The 19,630-nt window shown below is 32.9% G+C and overlaps 1 protein-coding gene across 1 annotated transcript; it reads left to right on the top strand.

Moving 5' to 3' along the window:
* The first annotated feature begins 204 nt into the window (after positions 1–204).
* LOC124365096 (NADH dehydrogenase [ubiquinone] flavoprotein 1, mitochondrial) lies at positions 205–16,479 on the top strand. The gene is made up of 9 exons (XM_046821034.1): positions 205–359; positions 5,170–5,243; positions 6,651–6,795; positions 7,933–8,026; positions 10,193–10,391; positions 11,607–11,837; positions 12,955–13,187; positions 15,422–15,740; positions 16,257–16,479. Exons 1-9 carry the CDS (start codon positions 305–307, stop codon positions 16,335–16,337), a joined length of 1,431 nt encoding a protein of 476 aa, XP_046676990.1. The 5' UTR covers positions 205–304; the 3' UTR covers positions 16,338–16,479.
* Positions 16,480–19,630: the final 3,151 nt, after the last annotated feature.

The raw sequence follows: 19,630 nt of genomic DNA, 5'->3' as shown, positions 1-19,630 counted from the left end.
GAATTTCACTATAAATGTTAAAATAAGTTACGAAAGCATTGCAACACGTCTTATCCACAGGACCAAGGCAATCATGATGCGTTTTTATATTGGCCGTCTCAATGTCGACAAATTGTACCTCGGTATTCTGCTCGATTGTTTTCGAGGTTATATGCTATATTGAACGGCAACCGTGTACACTTCACATCTGGCCTTAGTTTATCCTAAACAGCTGTTCTAAAATTTGAGCTTCGTAGTAGCGTCTGCTATCCGCCGCGTTTGTTTTGCTGTTCCCAAAAAATTTGCATCGGAGGAGGATTTCAAGATGGCTGGATCATTTGTGATAACTAGAGTTTCTCTACTTTCAAAAAATAGTCTAGGTAAGCAATGTTTATAATTATATAACGGGAGAAGTTCACATTTACATTACTCTTTAGCATTCTAAGGTATTGCAAAATTATTTCTCTTTACCAATTGCGTGAAACTTAATTGGCCTCCAAAGTATTTTACGTAACCATTAATACCCTACATAATTAAAATTCAGTAATATGTCAGCTTTGAATGAAAATATTTTTCAACAGATAGAAAAAGTTGTTGATCTGAAATAAAATAACTATAAATTAGTAAATCTTTAAGTGATGAGGTTTAAGTGGTTTGTCTTTGACAATACTATGACCTTGGGTCAACCCTAATTAACCTAGGCCTATTCAAAAGGGACAGCTCATTCCACAATTATAATTTAACCAAATATGAAACAATGGAATGGATTTGTTAAGGTTAAGAGCCTATTTAGTAAATTGTTATTCTACTTATATGTAGGCTTATCATCCAGTTTGACTCTTTGAATGTAAGAATTCATTGCCTACCATACAAATAAATTTTCTATTTGCAGAGACAGTGCACATATCTACGCCCTAGTATATTTTTATGTGTTTGTGATCTCTTCCATTAATATGTTAGGCTGCAGTATAATAAGCAGCCACCACGACAATCAAATCATCGATAATCATTGTTATCGATATTCATTAGTAACGAATCCCCGATATAACTACTGAATCCAAATTAAATTATAGGCATTTAAAAAAAAAAAACAGTTTAGCTGTGATGTTTTTTCTTAAAAAGTAATAATTTAATGATGAATAAAAACTATCTAGACTGTATATTTATAAAATGTAATAAACAAAACAGTCTTGACATTTAAGTAGCACTTTTTTACTATTTGGACGATGAACGTGTCTAACATCTTGTGACATAAATCACTTATGTACGTTGCCATTGTACTTGCACCCATTAGAGAAGGGCAGTTTATAACATATTGGTGTCATTAACAGGGTTATTCAGTGGTAACCTATTACTGAAAAAGTGTTACCAGCAACACTATTATTTCAACAAAAGTTGGGCCGAATAATTTGGCGTTTGCATGACATCTTTCTAGTTGGGTTACTCAGTACCCTGAAACAGCCGAGGGGATTTCATGTAACCAATGAGGCTAGGAATGGACCAGTTCTGATATATAACGCTTTCCAGGTATTAGGTTACTGACAAACCGGTAATGGAGTGAGCTGAATGGAGCGGGAGGGGAAAACAAAAGATCACGTAGACCAATATGTTTATCAAAATATCAAAATATAGGACCCATATAGGCTTATTCTTAGGAAAATGAAAACAAACCCAACTAATTCGTCATTCACTTGTTCGTTCTCAGTTATTATTTATAAGTTAGTCTGTTGAGGTGGAGTCATAGAGAGGACTTGAAAGCCGTAACTCCTCCTCTTTAATAAAGACATTTTTTCATTTCATTTCTATTTTAAAGTTGTCTACTAATCTAAATATTACATTGTAATGAGTTATTTAAATTTTTGTACTCTAAACAATAATTGGTACTTTCTATCCGGAGGCCACTATTTTAGTAAGTTTTTTTCACCCCGGATCTACAAAAACCTATATTATTAGAAAGAACAGGCTTTATCCCTTTGAACCCCAGGCGACGATGTATCGTCGCCAATGAAGTTGCGATAATCCCCGGGCGACGTAATATCGTCACCATGGTATACGCGTTTAATACATATTTATTTGAAATCGTAAAATACTTATTTTATGAGTATTAATACATATTTATATGTATTTTATTAAAATACTAATTTTTTTATTTATTTATTTACTAATTTATTTATTTAGTTAATATCAGTGATTTTTGTGTTGTACGCCTAGAGGTTTTTACAAGTCGCATACTTTTATATAAAAATTCAAAAAAAGTTTATTTTTAGAGATATCAATATAATTTTTTTTGTACATACACAAAACTAAATTTAGAAAAATAAAATGTGGGTGCCCATGGTAAAAATATTTCTTATTTTTTAATTAAAAAATCTTAAAATCATTTTTTTTTGCCTAAAAATCTATATACATATATTTTAAAATTATTTTTATGCTGTTAAACATTTTTTATACTTCAGACTAATCTTTTTCTGTGTATACAATTTCATTCTGGACATTTTGGTGTGTAATACAAGACAATAGCATAAAAAATAGCAAAAGTATTAATTTTTTACAAACAGTATGCAAAACAGCTGTTTCTGCTCCGGGGATTCTCGGTAGTTCTTAGGTCAAATGATTTTGGTACGTTTTTTCCACCATCAATATTTTGGTCTGGGGTTCAAAGGGTTAATTTACCTACTTTGAAAATTACATACCATTATGATATTGGTTCTATTAGCGAGAAGGAGGCCACAAAGCATGAAAAGGGTGAGAAAACTATTTAAAAAATAGTGGCCTCTGGGTAATACCAAAGTACCCAATTGTATACTTATATATACTTGCAACTTAGTAACATCAGTTCCGTAACAGCATGATGCTAATACCGAGAGTGGATCAGCTGATAACCATGGTAACAGGTTACTGAAAGTAACCAAACCGTTACTGATAAGGTTTTAGCTTTGGCAGCTGTCTGAAGAGATTTCACCTGACACATGATGATGGTTGCTGATACTGTGGAGAGGTGGACTCAGCATACCACACCTTCTTTCTATGCCAACAATGGGAGGAAGAAAGGGAGCTCTTGAAGAACTTTACTTCAAATCATCAACTAGCCCCAGACAGTATTGTGCTCCATATTTTGAAAAACGAAGACACATGGAATGCAACCAGGAAATTTGTACATGACATCCTCCAGAAAGAGATAAAAGATGAGAGGCTGAGGGGAGGCCTATGAAAGCTGTGACAAGATGCCTATCTAAGTAAGCTTACAGAGACTAAACACTTTTAGGCTGAAAAAGTAGTTCCAGCTTAGAAGAAAGGAAAGGGTGTTTTTGTAATTGGTAAGAGTCCGGCACATCCATAAGTACAGGCGTCTGGGTGTCAATAAGGATTTTCCAACCCCCTGCGAACAGGAAAAAAAAACAATTAATGTAGGGTATAATTCGATAACAGGTGAACCTAGATAATTGATTCTATGGTATTTATGGAACTGTTTGTGACAAAATTATTATTAGTTTGTGGATTCTCACATCAATTACCTGCTGAACACTTGCTAATTACTTACTGGTAAAGCCCGTTAAACATAATTCTGAGTAATAATTGAGTTGATTTCAATTTTTTTTGCATTTTAATATGACTATTATGTAGACTTTAAAAAGTAAAAAACGTTTTTAAAAAGTATCGGAAAGCCATTGTTTACTTTGAAGAGTGATAAGATAAGTTACAACTGGTATAGGCTACATGACACAATCAAATAAGGTCTCTGTGTGATGGCGAATCTATAATACATATTATAGATGGATGAAAGTGTAAATTTTCCTTCCATAATTAATTGATACAATAAACCATCAATATGGAAGTGTTAACGTGATCAGACCTTGAATACAGATTCTATCAAGAGAAATGTTTTTCTATTATCTGGAGTAAATTCCTTTATTAATGAGTATCCTTAATATTTTTGTACTTTCAAGGTTATTTGGCAAAGCTGCATTCTATAAGGATAACAATGCTGAAGAACTGGTTTCCTGTAAGAGGTGGTTTTGCATGTCTATTTTCTTTCTAAGATCTTGTATGTTCTGGTGACTTGGTGTGTTTGGATATTGCTACCAGGCAGTGTGCTCTTAAATCATTTATATCCTCCTTATTTGGTGACATTCTTACCATTGCAACATGTTCAGCTTTCTGCCCTTGAAACCTATGTATTGATGACACTAGTTGCTAATTTTATCAAAGTCTCTCTCTTTTCTGGCTGCTTAAATGTGAGCACTTGGTAGTTTTCTTCATCAATTTGGAGATTTTCAAACCCATTGTATAGTTTTAGGCTCTTATAATTTTGAATTTCCCTGGTTGTTTTCATTCTCTATAGGTACTACAAACAATAGGTAGGCCTATAAGTTCTCTGTAGGTATGTGTTTGCCAATAGGACTGCAATAGGACTGTAGTGCTTTTGGTGTAGCGGTGGGATATATCAAGGGTCTGGTGATTTCTGCTATGTTTGTTAAGCTGTGATATTTTGTGGAAAAAACCAGTCCTATTTATGTACGGTACTTGATTTATATCACCTACTAACGGGACTTCATTACCTCCTGAAAGTGATATTGTATATAACACCTCACCAGCACGTAGCATAAGAGCCTTGTCTATGATAAATCTTCGGTATGACCTGTTGACAAGCAGTTTCATTTATGATAACAGATTGTATGGTTCAGAAAGTGGCATTTATATTATTTATGGCCCAGTTTGGGTGTTTGGTTCTGAGCTGCTTTTGGTAGTCGTATGCAGCATCCCTTGTTGGTAAGTATCAAAACCAAACTGGTGAGCTTTACCCAGTTCCTGACGTAATAGGTAATCTCCAGTCTTGAGATTTATAGTGGAGTTTTTATTGGTTACTCAGGATCTCTTTTGATGAATTCTGAACTAAATTCTATCCAAACAAAGAAAATAAATTTTATTTTATGCACAGTACAACAAATTGGTGAAACGGATAAGATAAGAAAACTCTTTAAAGAGAACATAGGTTTGTACTGTGTATAATGCCCTTATTGTATTTGTAATTTTTAGGGCTGTATTTGTATTGCTTTTATAATCTTGACAATTCTAATATTAAATTCTTCTGTTAAATTACCAATTTAATAACTCTTCCTTTTAGATTTGTTAAAACAATGTACTGTAGCTGTTTTGATAAAAAGTTACTATATTTATCCACTGTTACAGGAAGTATTGGAGTTCCTTCTCTGACTGTTGCACAGTCAAGACATTTTGCTGATGCCCCTCCAACTCAGACCAAAGTAAGTAAGTTTTTTTAATATTCTGTTCTGTATTTCTGTACATCTTTTGTACTTAATTACTAGTACAAGAGTACTCTATATTTATATCTTTTGATACACTCAAGCACTTAAGGTTGCCCATTATTTGCTATCCTGACTTGGAAAATATACCATACTTAACACATAACCATAACACCACCATACTTAAACATACTTAACACATATTCAGATAACTACAGCATTAGGTGATGTATTTTAATGTTGCCTTATTTACTTTTAGAATTGAGTTCAGTTAGCATTATGATGGATACACAAATTTTGAATTATCATAAACAAAGTTTGATCATTAAATTATACACCCTATTTTAACATAATATATAATACTAACCGTAAAAAAGTCAAAATTATTGAAGTTTTTAATGAAAATAAAATAAAAGTATCTGTGTCTAACTGTAATTTATGTGTATGTTATTATAATTTTCAGTTATTTTTAAATGCTTTTCTGAATGCTAGGCTTTCATTTCAATCAAATCAAAATATCCTTTATTAGGCATTTATCAAGGACAGAATTTTTTTCAATTTTACAATATAATTATTGATTATGTACACGTTATTGGCAATGTACCAAATAAGAGTGATTTATATGTTGGTTTTTTTATCATATTGTACAAAACACAATACTGCTGTGTACTGGAACACTGCCGAGTTGAACACGAAAGTGTTGTGTGTGTGTGTGTGTGTGTGCGTGCGTGTGCATGCATGCGTGTGTGTGTGTGTGTGTGTGTGTGTGTGTAGATCATAGCCTCTCACCATGTTTTGTCCATCATGTATTTGAAAACTGTATCTGTGTACATTACAGTAGATACCTTAGTTTCATTGTTATGGCAATTGACTTTTTCAAGGCAAGTCAACTGTGATTAGTTTTTGGAAAGAGAGCAGCACAACTTTAGCTGAGCAGAAGGTTGCTTTGATTAATATTTAGTCTGCTAATTTCTTTCAGACAAAGTTGATACTCTAAGCGATGCATACCGTGTCTTCACCAACTTGTATGGACGACATGACCAGAGTTTGAATGGAGCTCTCAAGCTTGGAGACTGGCACAAGACCAAAGAGGTATTAACGTGATCTATCAATTTTTTCAGACAAAGTTTGGTCCTCTAAGCGATGCAGATCGTATCTTCACCAACTTGTATGGACGACATGACTGGAGGTTGAAGGGAGCTCTCAAGCGTGGAGACTGGTACAAGACCAAAGAGATATTAACGTGATCTATCAATTTTTTCAGACAAAGTTTGGTCCTCTAAGCGATGCAGATCGTATCTTCACCAACTTGTATGGACGACATGACTGGAGGTTGAAGGGAGCTCTCAAGCGTGGAGACTGGTACAAGACCAAAGAGATATTAACGTGATCTATCAATTTTTTCAGACAAAGTTTGGTCCTCTAAGCGATGCAGATCGTATCTTCACTAACTTGTATGGACGACATGACTGGAGGTTGAAGGGAGCTCTCAAGCGTGGAGACTGGTACAAGACCAAAGAGATATTAGTGCGAGGACCTGACTACATTCTCAGTAAGTTTTTGAGTTTTTTTTAATGAAAGCTAACATAGCTCAATTCTGTACTTTATCATCATTAACAACTTTCGGATTGTACAACAAAGAACAATGTCACTTGAACAATGCCATCCCAAGTTGGTGTGAAACTGATAAACAAGCTGCCTGAAGGAGTTAAATATCTCAGTGATTCTAAACGATTCAAATCTTGATTAAAAAAACCTCCTGGTGCCAAAGGCGTTTTACTCCGTTGAAGAGTTCATGTTGAGTTGCTGGGATGAAAATTATTGAAAAAAAAAAGAATAAAATAAAACCCCAGTTCTGTTATATAATTGAATAGCTATAACTGCATTAGAATCAACACAAATGTATATAATAATGAATGTACTTGACACATGCATGCAATCTTGTAATTGTTAACACAATAAAGATTATTATTATTATTAAAGACCATGAAATTTCAACTTAAACTCTCCTTACTAAGAGTTTATTTTAATATAAAAATCTATCTGAAAACCATGTATTGTATTTGTTAAACTAATATTCAAAGTCAGGTACAATAATTATAAATTAAATTTAAATCCAAAATTTCATCTCCCCACAGCTCATCTCAATTTTCTTAAATGACAATCTATGTCTATGGTAATTCATTACAAATCTTCTTGTTTGGTCAGTGTACTCTGAAATGTTTATCTAATAGGTTTCTTGAAAAAATATTATTTCATAATTTATTTTATTTTGTTTTTATAGAACTTTTAGGTCATACTTTGTACTTATTCAGTTATCCTTGCCAAACTGCTAATATTTTTCATTCACATTTTGGATTTTACTTTTTTAATTGTATGTCACATTTTGTAATAATGTATTCTAAAGCTCTTGAATATCATAAAATGATCGTGATGGATGCTGCATTCGGAGACATGGTCCCAACACAACTTGAATCACACAGGTATTGGGGTTCTTCTTGCGCCAAGACCTTACGTGAGTTGTACAGTTGGTCAAAGACTTATAGGTAACACTCTCAGCTCTTCGTGATGAGGATTACAGTGATGTACCACAACTGTACAGCTTCGGTAATTTAATTTTATATAATTAATTCTTTTGAAGATAAGTTAACCTAAATGGTATGTGATAAACTATATATATATATTTCAGATGAGGTAAAGACCTCAGGACTCAGAGGTCGTGGAGGGGCTGGCTTTCCTTCTGGCATGAAGTGGAGTTTCATGAATAAGCCATCTGATGGCAGGTAATTTAATATAATGTTGTCAAGAATATTTATAATTAAAATATTGCAATATTTTGTATCCACATCTCGTATAATGGAAATATAATATTGAGGTTAACCCACACAAAAATAATCTGATAAAATATGAGGCGGCATTGTCATATCGCTGCTGACCGCTGTTCCTGCTGACATGGCTATAGTCTCACTGAATTAATGTTATCTGCAAAACGGGAATCGGACAAATAGTATCAATAAATAGTATTTATACTCTTAGTAACAGCTGATTACTAAGAGTTACACGGATAAGTAACTTTTATTACATGTAAAATTGACAACAGAGTCGAGCGCGGGATGTAGAGGAGGCACCAGCCATTGTCGAACTAGTAATTTATTTTAATATTATATTCCTCACCCAACCATGAAAACCGTGAATAAGTAATGAATTTTGATCATCCTGTAAAAAGCCTTAAATAAGCTGTGAATTTAATGTACAAACTGCGAAAATCTCCACAACTTGTAATTAAATAATCAACATGCATCCATGCATTTTGTTTTTGAAGCTTCCTTATCTTACTATAAATATGGATCCCGGTAGAATCGGCTGTAGTGGAGTCTATAGGTGCTCAATAATGCATAAACAATAGTCTACTTTTTGTACACTATCATATAAATATGTTATTGTTTTTTTATTGAAAATTTTTGTATGATATCTGTGGACTAACTACTAAATTAAAACTTTGATTAATTTATTTGTTACTTTTTGTCACTTATAATCAGATAGATTACCTTATAAAATACAAGGTGTTTGAAAAGTCTGGATACGGCTTAATATTTTACAAACCATAGCAGATAACATCTATAAACTTTGCACAGTGTCATATGGCTATGTAAACTATTTTTTCTTGCTATTACCATGACATACCAACCATGGGGGGACGTCCCACAGAGGAAAACATGGAAATCTTAAATTAAAGCATGGGTCAAGTGATACCTCATTTGAAAGAGCTCACTTAGTAGAGTTGAATGCCGCAAACCGCATCTCAAAAGGTTTATCCAATCAGAAATGGCGGGTTGTTTTAGGTACACATTGTGAAGTACATTATGCGCTCCCATTTCTGACTGGATCGTCGTATTCTGATGCGGTAGGCGGCGTTTCACTCTACTAACCAATGTGTTTTCACTGACTTTTTTTTAATTAGCAAATTATGTCATAAATTTATAACACAATAAATAGAACTAATGGATAGGTCGGAGAGGACAAAAAGAATGGCCTGTTAGATCACCAGACCTCATAAATTTGTATATCCATATTTATGAATGATTGTTTACCTGACAATTTATTATCATTATTTATTTATTTAACAGCTACAAATATGAAGATCTAGTACTATTATTGGTGCATTGGTACTTTCACACACAGTAAACGGTTTCAGTGTTTAGCTATTTATCTGAATCATTGCAAATCTCTGCAATAGAGTGGTGGTACTCCTGGATTACTTTGTATATAGGCAGTCTCCAAAAGTTTAAGTATGGCATAAATTTAATTGATAATGTTTAAATCATACTAAGGTTAAATATAAGCTATTAGATTTTGAAATTCGAGAATCAGTAATAGATTTATCAAGATTGAAAATCAGATTTGAGATTCGAACATTCTGGATTTTATTATCACTAGTGCTCTCCTATTGAAGTCTTTTGTTCTATAAAAAAATGTTTGTATTCTATAGACCAGTAAAATTGCTTTTGTGTAATTTCAATGTTGTCCAAACTGGCTGATTATGTAGGTTCTCTTTGAAGTTCTTCAGTGCTTTACTATTAATGACTGTTCACAAGAGAAAAACACTATAGATTGTGGAATTTACCTAAAAGGCGGCTGTACTGGTAGTCAGTAGTTTAAAATTTAAGCCAATAACGATAATGTAACATGCAAACCACCTAATAGAGATAACTAAATACATGCATCACTCAGTAGAGTACCATATGGCTCTTGAACATTGTTAAACTTTTAACCATTTTGAGTTATAGTTAACACCAATGTATTTCTTCATGTAATTAACCACACAATTCTCAAAAGTTATGAACAGTCATGAAAATCTTTTGTTTTTTCATAGTTCTTGCTTTATTTTGTTTGTCTTTACTGTATATGAAAACAATACAGTACAAAAACAAGATTTAACTCTATCGTAGGCCCAAGTATCTTGTGGTGAATGCTGATGAGGGGGAGCCAGGCACCTGCAAGGACAGAGAGATCATGCGACACGACCCCCACAAGCTGGTGGAGGGCTGTCTGGTCGCCGGTAGGGCTATGGGAGCCAAGGCCGCTTATATCTACATCCGTGGAGAGTTCTACAACGAGGCTTCCAACATGCAAGTAGCCATCAGTGAGGTGAGAGAACAACTGCACATTTTACAATTTCATAATGGTTTCTTTATGAGGAAGTACTCATCTCCACACATTGGACAAAAACTATTGGTTCTTATGTTTTTATTGAGATTGATTTTGCACTAAAATTGAATTAAATACGTTAAGTTCCAAAATAAAGCATAACTACGACTAAATATATAATTTAGGTCTATTGTTTAATTGTATTTAATATAACTTACTATAAATATATTGCAACCAATATCATCTATTGTAATATTGTTTGTTTTCACAGTGTAACATTCAAGATTCAAGATTTTTTTTCAAAGTCTTCTAAAAATAATTGTTTAAATTAAAAATATACTTAAACAAGTGTTCATTCAGATTTAGCATTTGTTCTTCGAAGAATTATTAAATTAAAACAAAAAGAATTGTTATTAATCAGGTGATAAATAGTGCTAACTAAATTACTCTAATAACTAAAGAAATGTAGGTTTCATAACATTGTCATTGTATAAAATTCTTAAATGAATAAAATGCAACTTTTAATTAAATATTCTTTTAACTTTGATTTAAACTTCTTAATGTCTTCAGCATTATTATTTTTGGAACAGATTCTAGATATTTTATTCAACAAAAGACATTTTTTTTCTAAATACTCTAATTTATGCTTACATAAAACTAATTCCTTCTTCTTCCTTTTATATCTGTTCTTTATTCAAATCTCAGCTAAGGTCCTTTATCTATTATTAGACCTAGGGATTTTTTATAATAAACTTATCTAAATAGATATAATTTATCACATACGTAACAAGGTCTTGTTCAATTGTATTATGTTGTTATAGTACAGAGTGGTTGATTAGCATCAGTTTAAATCTTTTTTTCATACTTTTGTTCATGTCATTCACTCATGCACGTTATCGGAAAAAGATGGTTATTGCTGAATTTGATACTGCAGCAACTGGATAGTTTTAATGAATTAATACTACTAATACTAACTTTTAATACTACACCTTCTGCATATAAATTACTAGAAAAATACTGTGCAATAATGAAAAACTGATTTTAACTATGTGAATTTATAATCCAAATGTAATGCACAAAATTTACTAATTTCATACAGGCGTATTCACACTGAATTTACTAACTAGAGCATCTTTAGGAATTATACTACATATCAAAACCTGTCAGTTTAACAAATAACATCTTGTGATTTAAACTGCATTTTTGTTTCTTCAGGCCTACCAAGCAGGGCTGATCGGAAAGAACGCCTGTGGCTCAGGATTTGACTTCGACGTGTTTATGCATCGTGGCGCCGGTGCCTACATCTGCGGTGAGGAGACAGCTCTCATCGAGTCTCTGGAGGGTAAGCAGGGCAAGCCCCGCCTGAAGCCCCCATTCCCCGCCGACGTGGGTGTGTTCGGCTGCCCCACCACTGTTGCCAACGTGGAGACAGTCGCAGTTGCTCCAGTGAGTGGTTTATTATTACCTGTTGGAAATTGTTTGTCTTAAATCAATCACTTTATTTCCAAAAACAAATTTTGTACAGGCAAGCATCAATATTCTACAATTATTCTATATACTAAAACTGTTATAATACTAATAAAGTACTGTGTCAGTTTACTCCTAGTAGTTTCAAAATGGGTAGTGTAATAGTTTCTGAATATGTTAAGTGTCTCGTCATAAAGATAATGTTAAACTTAAATTTATAATCAACATGACAAAGATTTAACAATAACAAATTGACAATAAAAATTAGCAATAACAAGCAATAAAAAGTTATCAAGAACAAGTCAACAGTTATAATACTAAATGCTAAAAAGTAACATTTAACAAAAATGTAGCATTATAATATTTTTAAACTATGTAAAAATGAATTAAAAGCTTACTACATGCAATATAGTTGATTGGTTTAAATTATCCAATACTATTCATACAAGTTTCAATTGAACTCGTCACTTTGACTTGAAATTAAAGGATTCTTCCAAACAATAACATGCATTACTGACACAAAATTCCTTAATTTAAATATATTAAAAGAGCTTTCATTCTTATCGCTACTTGGGAGGCTATTTACAAATTTTATTCCTATGTATGTTGAACATTACTTGTATTTTTCTTTGTTGTTTTTATAATTAAAGTTTGCCTGTTTCTTGTATTATAGTTATTTAGATACATATCTGTCTTGAAAATGATTCTTCATTTATTTTAACATGTGATACAGTTTTATGTACAAACAATATAATCTCACTAACTCTAACATTATTACAAAAAACTATTCTTCTACACTCATGCAAAGTTTAAACAATATATCAGGTGCATTAAACAACAGTTTTTTGTTACAACCCAGGATTTCAATGATAGAAAGTCTTGCACTATAACTAAAAAAATTTATTAAAAAATTAAAATTTAAGATTTGTCTATGGAGGATTAGCAAATAAACTTTGTAATTCAGGTATTCTCACTATAATCTCACTTGGGATTAGGTGGTGACACATCACCATGGAGTTACAGAACATATAGAGTAAGTTTTAGTTAAATTATACCTACTTTCAACAGTTTTATATGAGTGTTCTCTGTTCTACAGACCATCTGTAGGCGAGGCGGATCATGGTTTGTGGGGCTGGGTCGCCCACGTAACTCTGGTACGAAGCTGTTCAACATCTCTGGGCACGTCAACACACCCTGCACCGTGGAGGAGGAGATGTCCATCCCTATGAAAGAGTTAATAGAGAGGCACGCTGGGGGCATCATCGGGGGCTGGGACAACCTGTTGGCTGTCATCCCAGGTGGCTCATCCACACCACTTATCCCCAAGAGGTAGAGTAGCAAATGTTATGTTAATCAGGCAGTGGTTTCTTAGAGGGAAATGTTACACTAGAGGGAGAAAAAAAACTTTTCATGCTGAATGGCTACATTTGGCCGAATAAATTTTAGAAGGTAAATTGTGTTGCTCACTGATGTTCACAAACCACATTTATTCTGATGATCATGAAACTCACAGATTTTAATTATATGTAATGGAAATCTAGTAAATTAACAAATCTATGCATTTAATGATAATTTTGCATTTTTTGTGACAAAACAAAATTATCAGTTCAACACAAATTATTTAAACAACAAGTAATTGGGAAGCTTTATTTGTTTGCCGACGACAGTTTGATTTTCATTTCAGGAAAAAACTGGCGAGATCATGAAATGCAATGAGTGACTTAAAGACATTAAAAAAATGGTTTGACCAAAATATTCTTTCATTGAATATTTCCAAAACAAAATTTATGCCTATTTCTTTGCATTCTAGTACAGAATATAATTTGACAGATCTAATAATTCATCAATGCGGTAGTTACTCCAATTCGACATGTGGGTGCAAAGAAATGGAGCTCGTAAAACGCTACAAATACCTGGGAGTTGTTTTACTCTCGCTTAAAATGGCTGAGCACGTTGATTATGTCCTTAACAAAATTAGAAAGTATATTTATGCATTTAGGAAACTAAGTGAAATTTTAGACGGAAACGAGATAAAATTAGCGTATTATGCTTACGTTCAGTCACTTCTTTCCTTCGGTAACATTGTGTGGGGCGGTGCGTGTAAAACGCTTCTCGAACCTCTTTTCATTACACAAAAGAGTATACTAAAGGCAGGGTTGAGGAAAAATGTGTGATCCAACTGAGTCTCTCTTTCAGGTATCCTCCCTACTTTCACTACGACAGTTATATATAAAAAATTTACTAATTCACATCTACAAAAATGCTAATACAATATTACCAGAAATTGTGCACTCTTACCAAACAAGATATTCAGAACATGTTGGTATTAATGTAATTAGATTAGATAAATCCTTTTCAAAAACCAATTCTTACTACCAATATTATATTTCACATATTCTATTGTAGAAACATATTTCAGCATTTAAATTTATTTGATCAGGTAGTATTACAAAATTTAAATAAATAATGTCACAGAACTATTGTTACAAATTGGAGTCCAAGGATCCAAGACTTTCATTCACTCATCAGACTGGGGACCAACCTGACCTTGACCCCTCCTCATCCCGCGGCGCTCGTCATATCGTATGTGGTCTTAATTCTACCGATGGTTTTGTCTAATACGACAATATTATCTCTTATCTCCTTCATCACACAACTACATTTCTACATTTTATGCTATGCCTTAAAACACACCGACACGTAACAGTAACACTTTTTTCGACATCTAGATAACATGCACTTCTTAGTACGACTCTAGCCTACGCACAGGCTGCTTGCCCATGTAGGTTAATTTCCATTTTAGAATATATGTTAATATGTAATAAATAGTTTACTTAAATTGTATAAATAATATTATCCAACTACTATACTTAAAATTAAATTGTTATATTTTATAGCCACTTAGTAAGTATAGTAAAAGGGTAATTTACTATTTATCAAATGTAAATAAATCTAATATCTATGTGTATATGTTTTGGAAATAAAAAATGTTTCTATTCTATTCTAAAAATTGGTTCAGGACAGGGTTTATAAACAATTTGTATTAAACCAAATTTAAAAAAATTGTTAAACAAGAATTATTATCAGAATTTCAAATAAATAGGTTAGTTCAAAATTAGGTAAATGCTAAATTCTAAATTACATCAGCATGCTTTGTGAATAATATCAAGAGGTCAAGTTTCTTGAAGATAATACATGTTCTTATTGGCTAGGAATATTGTGCCTTCACAATATCCCTTCTTAAGATTATATTTATACATCTAAGTAGGGGAATGAACTGGAAACCCTTGTCACTTAAAACGCCAAAAAAGTGTATGAATAATTTGGCCTGAAAAATGATTCCAAAGGAACCTTGTCACCAATTTGGAAGTATCTTTTGGTATTACAAGTAAGGAATTCTTTTTAATAACAATTTATTACAATGTATTATTATGTATTCCCTCTTACTGTCTCATAATTGTTTTTTATTTTTTTGTCTGTAACCATTTTTAAGCAGCTTTCTTCAGGAGTTTAATTGGATGGATTTTTAAAATCATATCCTTTAATCCCTAAATTTTCTGCAGCGTTTGCGAGGATGTCCTCATGGACTTTGATGGTCTGGTGGCGGCGCAGACCAGCTTGGGAACAGCAGCACTCATCGTCATGAACAAGCAGACGGACGTGGTGAAGGCGATCGCTCGACTCATCATGTTCTACAAGCATGAGTCCTGTGGGCAGTGCACACCATGCCGTGAGGGCATCAGTTGGATGAACAAGCTCATGTACCGCTTCGTCGACGGAAATGCTCGCCCTGAAGAGATTGACATGCTTTGGGAACTGAGCAAGCAGATTGAGGGACACACCATTTGTGCGCTGGGTGACGGTGCAGCCTGGCCTGTACAGGTTAGTTCATTTGCTCTTACTTTCATGTATCAGTTAGTATTTCAAAGGTATTTGGGGCAGTTTGTTAAGAGTTAGCTAGTAAGAAAGTGTCCGATAAAGAGACAAGTAATCGAAGAACTCAGTTTGTATTATAATGTTAGTATTATAAGTAAGTAAAAATGTTATTCATTTAAACTACAATAATGTTTTAATATTTTGCCTATTTCTTAACAGCTGACTGCTGTCTTAGTATAATGTAAAAAAATGCAACAGACTGTGCATGCAGTTAACAAACACTTTTATATATATATATATATATATATATATATATGTACTGTATTTGGATCACTGAAAGTTATTAGAATCAAATTCTGATTATTCTTTTAAGGTAATCCACAAAATATTCTTAACAAGGCATTATACTACATCTTATCTTTAAAATATAGCAAAAATATAATCAATACTTATAAAATACATTTATCAATTTATATTTCCATTTCAGTTTCAAGCTTGAATACAATCTGATACTTATTTCAGGGGCTTATCCGGCACTTCAGACCTGAGCTGGAAGAACGAATGAAGAGGTTCCATGAGCAGAAGGCAGCAGCTCGAAATTAATATTGTAGATATTAGAAACCGTCAAGGATAGATCACATCAGCTCCGATAAAAATCACTCTTTAATGTTATTTATTATAATGTCATCTTAAATATCCATGTGATTTTACGAGCTGAATAAATATGATATTGGTTTTTGTTTCATGCAGTGTTGATTGAACTTATCCCTTGTTTATTATATACACTTAATTGAAAGAAAACATGTATATGTTTTATAAAGAAAGTAAAATATATATTTTGTCCATAAAGTCTATAAAAACTTGCTTCCCTTCCCCACCTCAAAATTTCTGAGTTTAAACAAATTTTTCATTCTCTTCAGTAGATTGGAGCAATTTTACCTCCTTCCAAAATTGATGGAGTGGAAGAGGCAAGACAGGAGCCAACTAAAACATTAAATATTAACTCCCAACATGTAAAGCTAAAATCATGTAAAGAATATATTATTTTACCAGGCAAAGTAAGGCCTAAGAAGCCCCCTCTCTAACTCAACCTTATTGATAAAAATGAGATATTTAAACATCTTGAAATGTTTGTTGGTCTCACAAAATACACTGGAGTTGATTGAGCTTTAGTACATAATATTAAAAAGAACATTGGCCATCTATCTTTTAAAACAAGATGTATACAGTGCATAGGAAAGGTTAATAATGAGCGTGTATCCTTTAAAATAGAGATCATCATCATCATCAGACGTTTCCGTTATCACGGGTCGTTGTACACAGCCTCCTCCACTTTTGTCTGTCATTCCAGGTCTCCTCTTCCTCCACCTGTATTTTCTGTAGTCCCCTTCTCTCTATGTCTTTCCACACTTGGTCCTTCCATCTTCCTCTCGGTCTTCCTTTTGGTCTTCTTCCTCTTTCCTCCTTCTCCAGTGCTATTCTAGGCATTCTATTATCTCCCATCCTCTTCACATGCCCCATCCACTGTATTCTTCTTCCTTCCATTGTCTCTTGCAGTGAAACTACCTTCAATCTTTCTCTGGTTATTTCGTTCCTTATTCTATCTCTTCTTGTAGTCTTCTCTATCCCTCTTAAAAATCTCATTTCTGCAGCTTGCAATCTGCTTAAATCATTTTTAGTCCACGTCCACGTCTCTGCTCCATATTTGGTTATCTCAAATAGAGATAACCTTTATAAATGCTTAGTAGTCATTCACATATCTCTTGGTAAATTCACAAAAAAAAGAAAAGGTAAATTCCAAAGAAAAACTAGATCTTTCCACTGATAGATATGAAAATGACAAGCGAGTTAAGTGAGGGCTGGTTGAACAATTTTAAAAGACGATCTAATATTTTGTTATTAAGTACAATGGGTGAAAGCTGCCATGTGATACATGATGCAGCCAAACTACACAAAGAAAAGTTTGAAAATAAGAACTGCCTTTTCCTTACCAAGAGTACAGTTTGGATGAAAGTGGTTTGTTTACCTACAGAAAGGTATGGTCACTGTCAGTTTCAAGTAAACTACTTTCAGAAAAAATCAGGTACTAGCTACTAAAACTATTATTTTACGAAAAAGTAGCTAGCATTAACAAATACAAAAATAAAAACTAGATTCAAAGTAAAAATATCAATTTTTTCAGTATTTGCATGCAATAATCTGCAATGAATAGCATCATTACATGATAATTAAAATTAATTTTATATTACAATTAAGATCAATGTAGTCATATCTATGTTCTTTTATTTGATCTGATCAGAAGTACTTCTTCAAAAGTGTGCGAGTAAAAATTCACTCTCCTGTGTAAAAGTTTATGAATTATTGAATCCATCACAGCTTCATGAACATCAGAATACCATGAGTTGAACTTTTTAAGATTTGACGCTGTCTCTGTTCTTGATGAATATGAAAATAAAGTCTATTGTCTATTGAATGTTACCTTGGTTTTGTTACACTGGTCCAGAAAGACAATGTCATATTCTTTTTGAGATCTATATCCTTGGTGACAGGTGGCAGAAGAATTCTCTCGTTTTTAAATACTACCACTCTCATGCAGCTGGCATTTAGTTTTATTCCACCAGCTATCTCATAACTAAGCTGACATAATTTGCTCACCTCCTTTAAACTCTGCAGTTGGGGTTTTTAACTGCAGATTATTATGTTATCTTGGAATAATAAAGAGAAGATTTTTTTCCACATGCCTTAAGTAGTTTCTGCCATTTTGATCAAGTGCAATCGTTCTCTTCATATAAAATTCTAGTAGTTTACAGTTATGAATGGCAATGTAATTTATTCTGATGAGAACAAAGGAAGAAATTGATTGCTTGAAAAGTGGCATTCTAGAAATGAAAGCGACTCATAGGTCAACCAAACTAACTTTAAAGTACTACTGTGTATCTGAACCAGTTTCCGGAGGATTTTATCTCAGTTCCAGCTGTCAATGTAGAAGATGCAATTGTTACCGTTTATCCTGCGAGATTGATAGTTTTACTATGTTCATTAAGAAACATATATCAGGTAATGTTGCTTCTGTCCTTGTGTTGTAGATCATGTAAATTTATTGATGACATTTTCCTTCAAGCTTGAAATTTACAGTTGTCACCTCAATTACACAAAAGGATCTTCGAATCCCTCTATAATTTTATGCTAATTTCAATTTCAAGTTAATAAATGTATACTAGAAACATGTTTATGCAGTTTTTTTTTAATTATAGAATTTTCTATCTTATCTCTGTAAATCAGCACTGCCTCATGAGACGTGTTAACTGCTACAAACTTGTTATTTTTGCACTGGCTGATACATTGAGCAATGAGTTGATTTTGAAACTATCTGCTTTAACCCTGCAAGTGTACATCATCTTAGTTTGAGACAACGTAGTTATTCCTAAAGTGAAAGATTATTTATTTCAAAGTAATTATTTCTGGTCAAAATCAATTTACCAATTATTCTTACAGTAAAATTCAATTTTGTACTATACCAATCGAAAGCCTATGAGTTGTTACCATGAAAAGATAATAAACACAATTTATTACATTTTATTTATTTTTATAATTGCATTACCAAGCAACAGTAAAATATCTCAAAAATTCAACACTGCTCTTTATCTTTCAAAATCCCCAATTAGTAAAGCCTAGCAGTATAAAACACTCCCACAATACCAGGAATAAAAATGCTGCATCTAATAATTTTAATAGATTGAGCAAAACTCTTGAAAGCCATTCTGTTATTGCATTGAGGGTGTACAACCATTTGTTACCCTTAGTCCTACAGTACAATAAAAACATATTTTTGAATAAAAATATACTTATGGTTGTTAGATAACCCATTTTATGCACTGGACTTCTTCAGATTAAAA

This window comes from Homalodisca vitripennis, chromosome 6 (assembly GCF_021130785.1).
Source record: "Homalodisca vitripennis isolate AUS2020 chromosome 6, UT_GWSS_2.1, whole genome shotgun sequence".
Lineage (NCBI taxonomy): Eukaryota > Metazoa > Arthropoda > Insecta > Hemiptera > Cicadellidae > Homalodisca > Homalodisca vitripennis.
This window is presented reverse-complemented; position numbering and strand designations above follow the sequence as displayed.

Bases quoted from the DNA above. Each gene is read 5' to 3' on its own strand.
- LOC124365096 (XM_046821034.1), top strand. From the start codon at position 305: ATGGCTGGATCATTTGTGATAACTAGAGTTTCTCTACTTTCAAAAAAT. The intron at 5,244-6,650 runs GTAAGTAAGTTT...CAATTTTTTCAG, and splicing joins CCCCTCCAACTCAGACCAAA to ACAAAGTTTGGTCCTCTAAG. The intron at 6,796-7,932 runs GTAAGTTTTTGA...TATATATTTCAG, and splicing joins AGGACCTGACTACATTCTCA to ATGAGGTAAAGACCTCAGGA.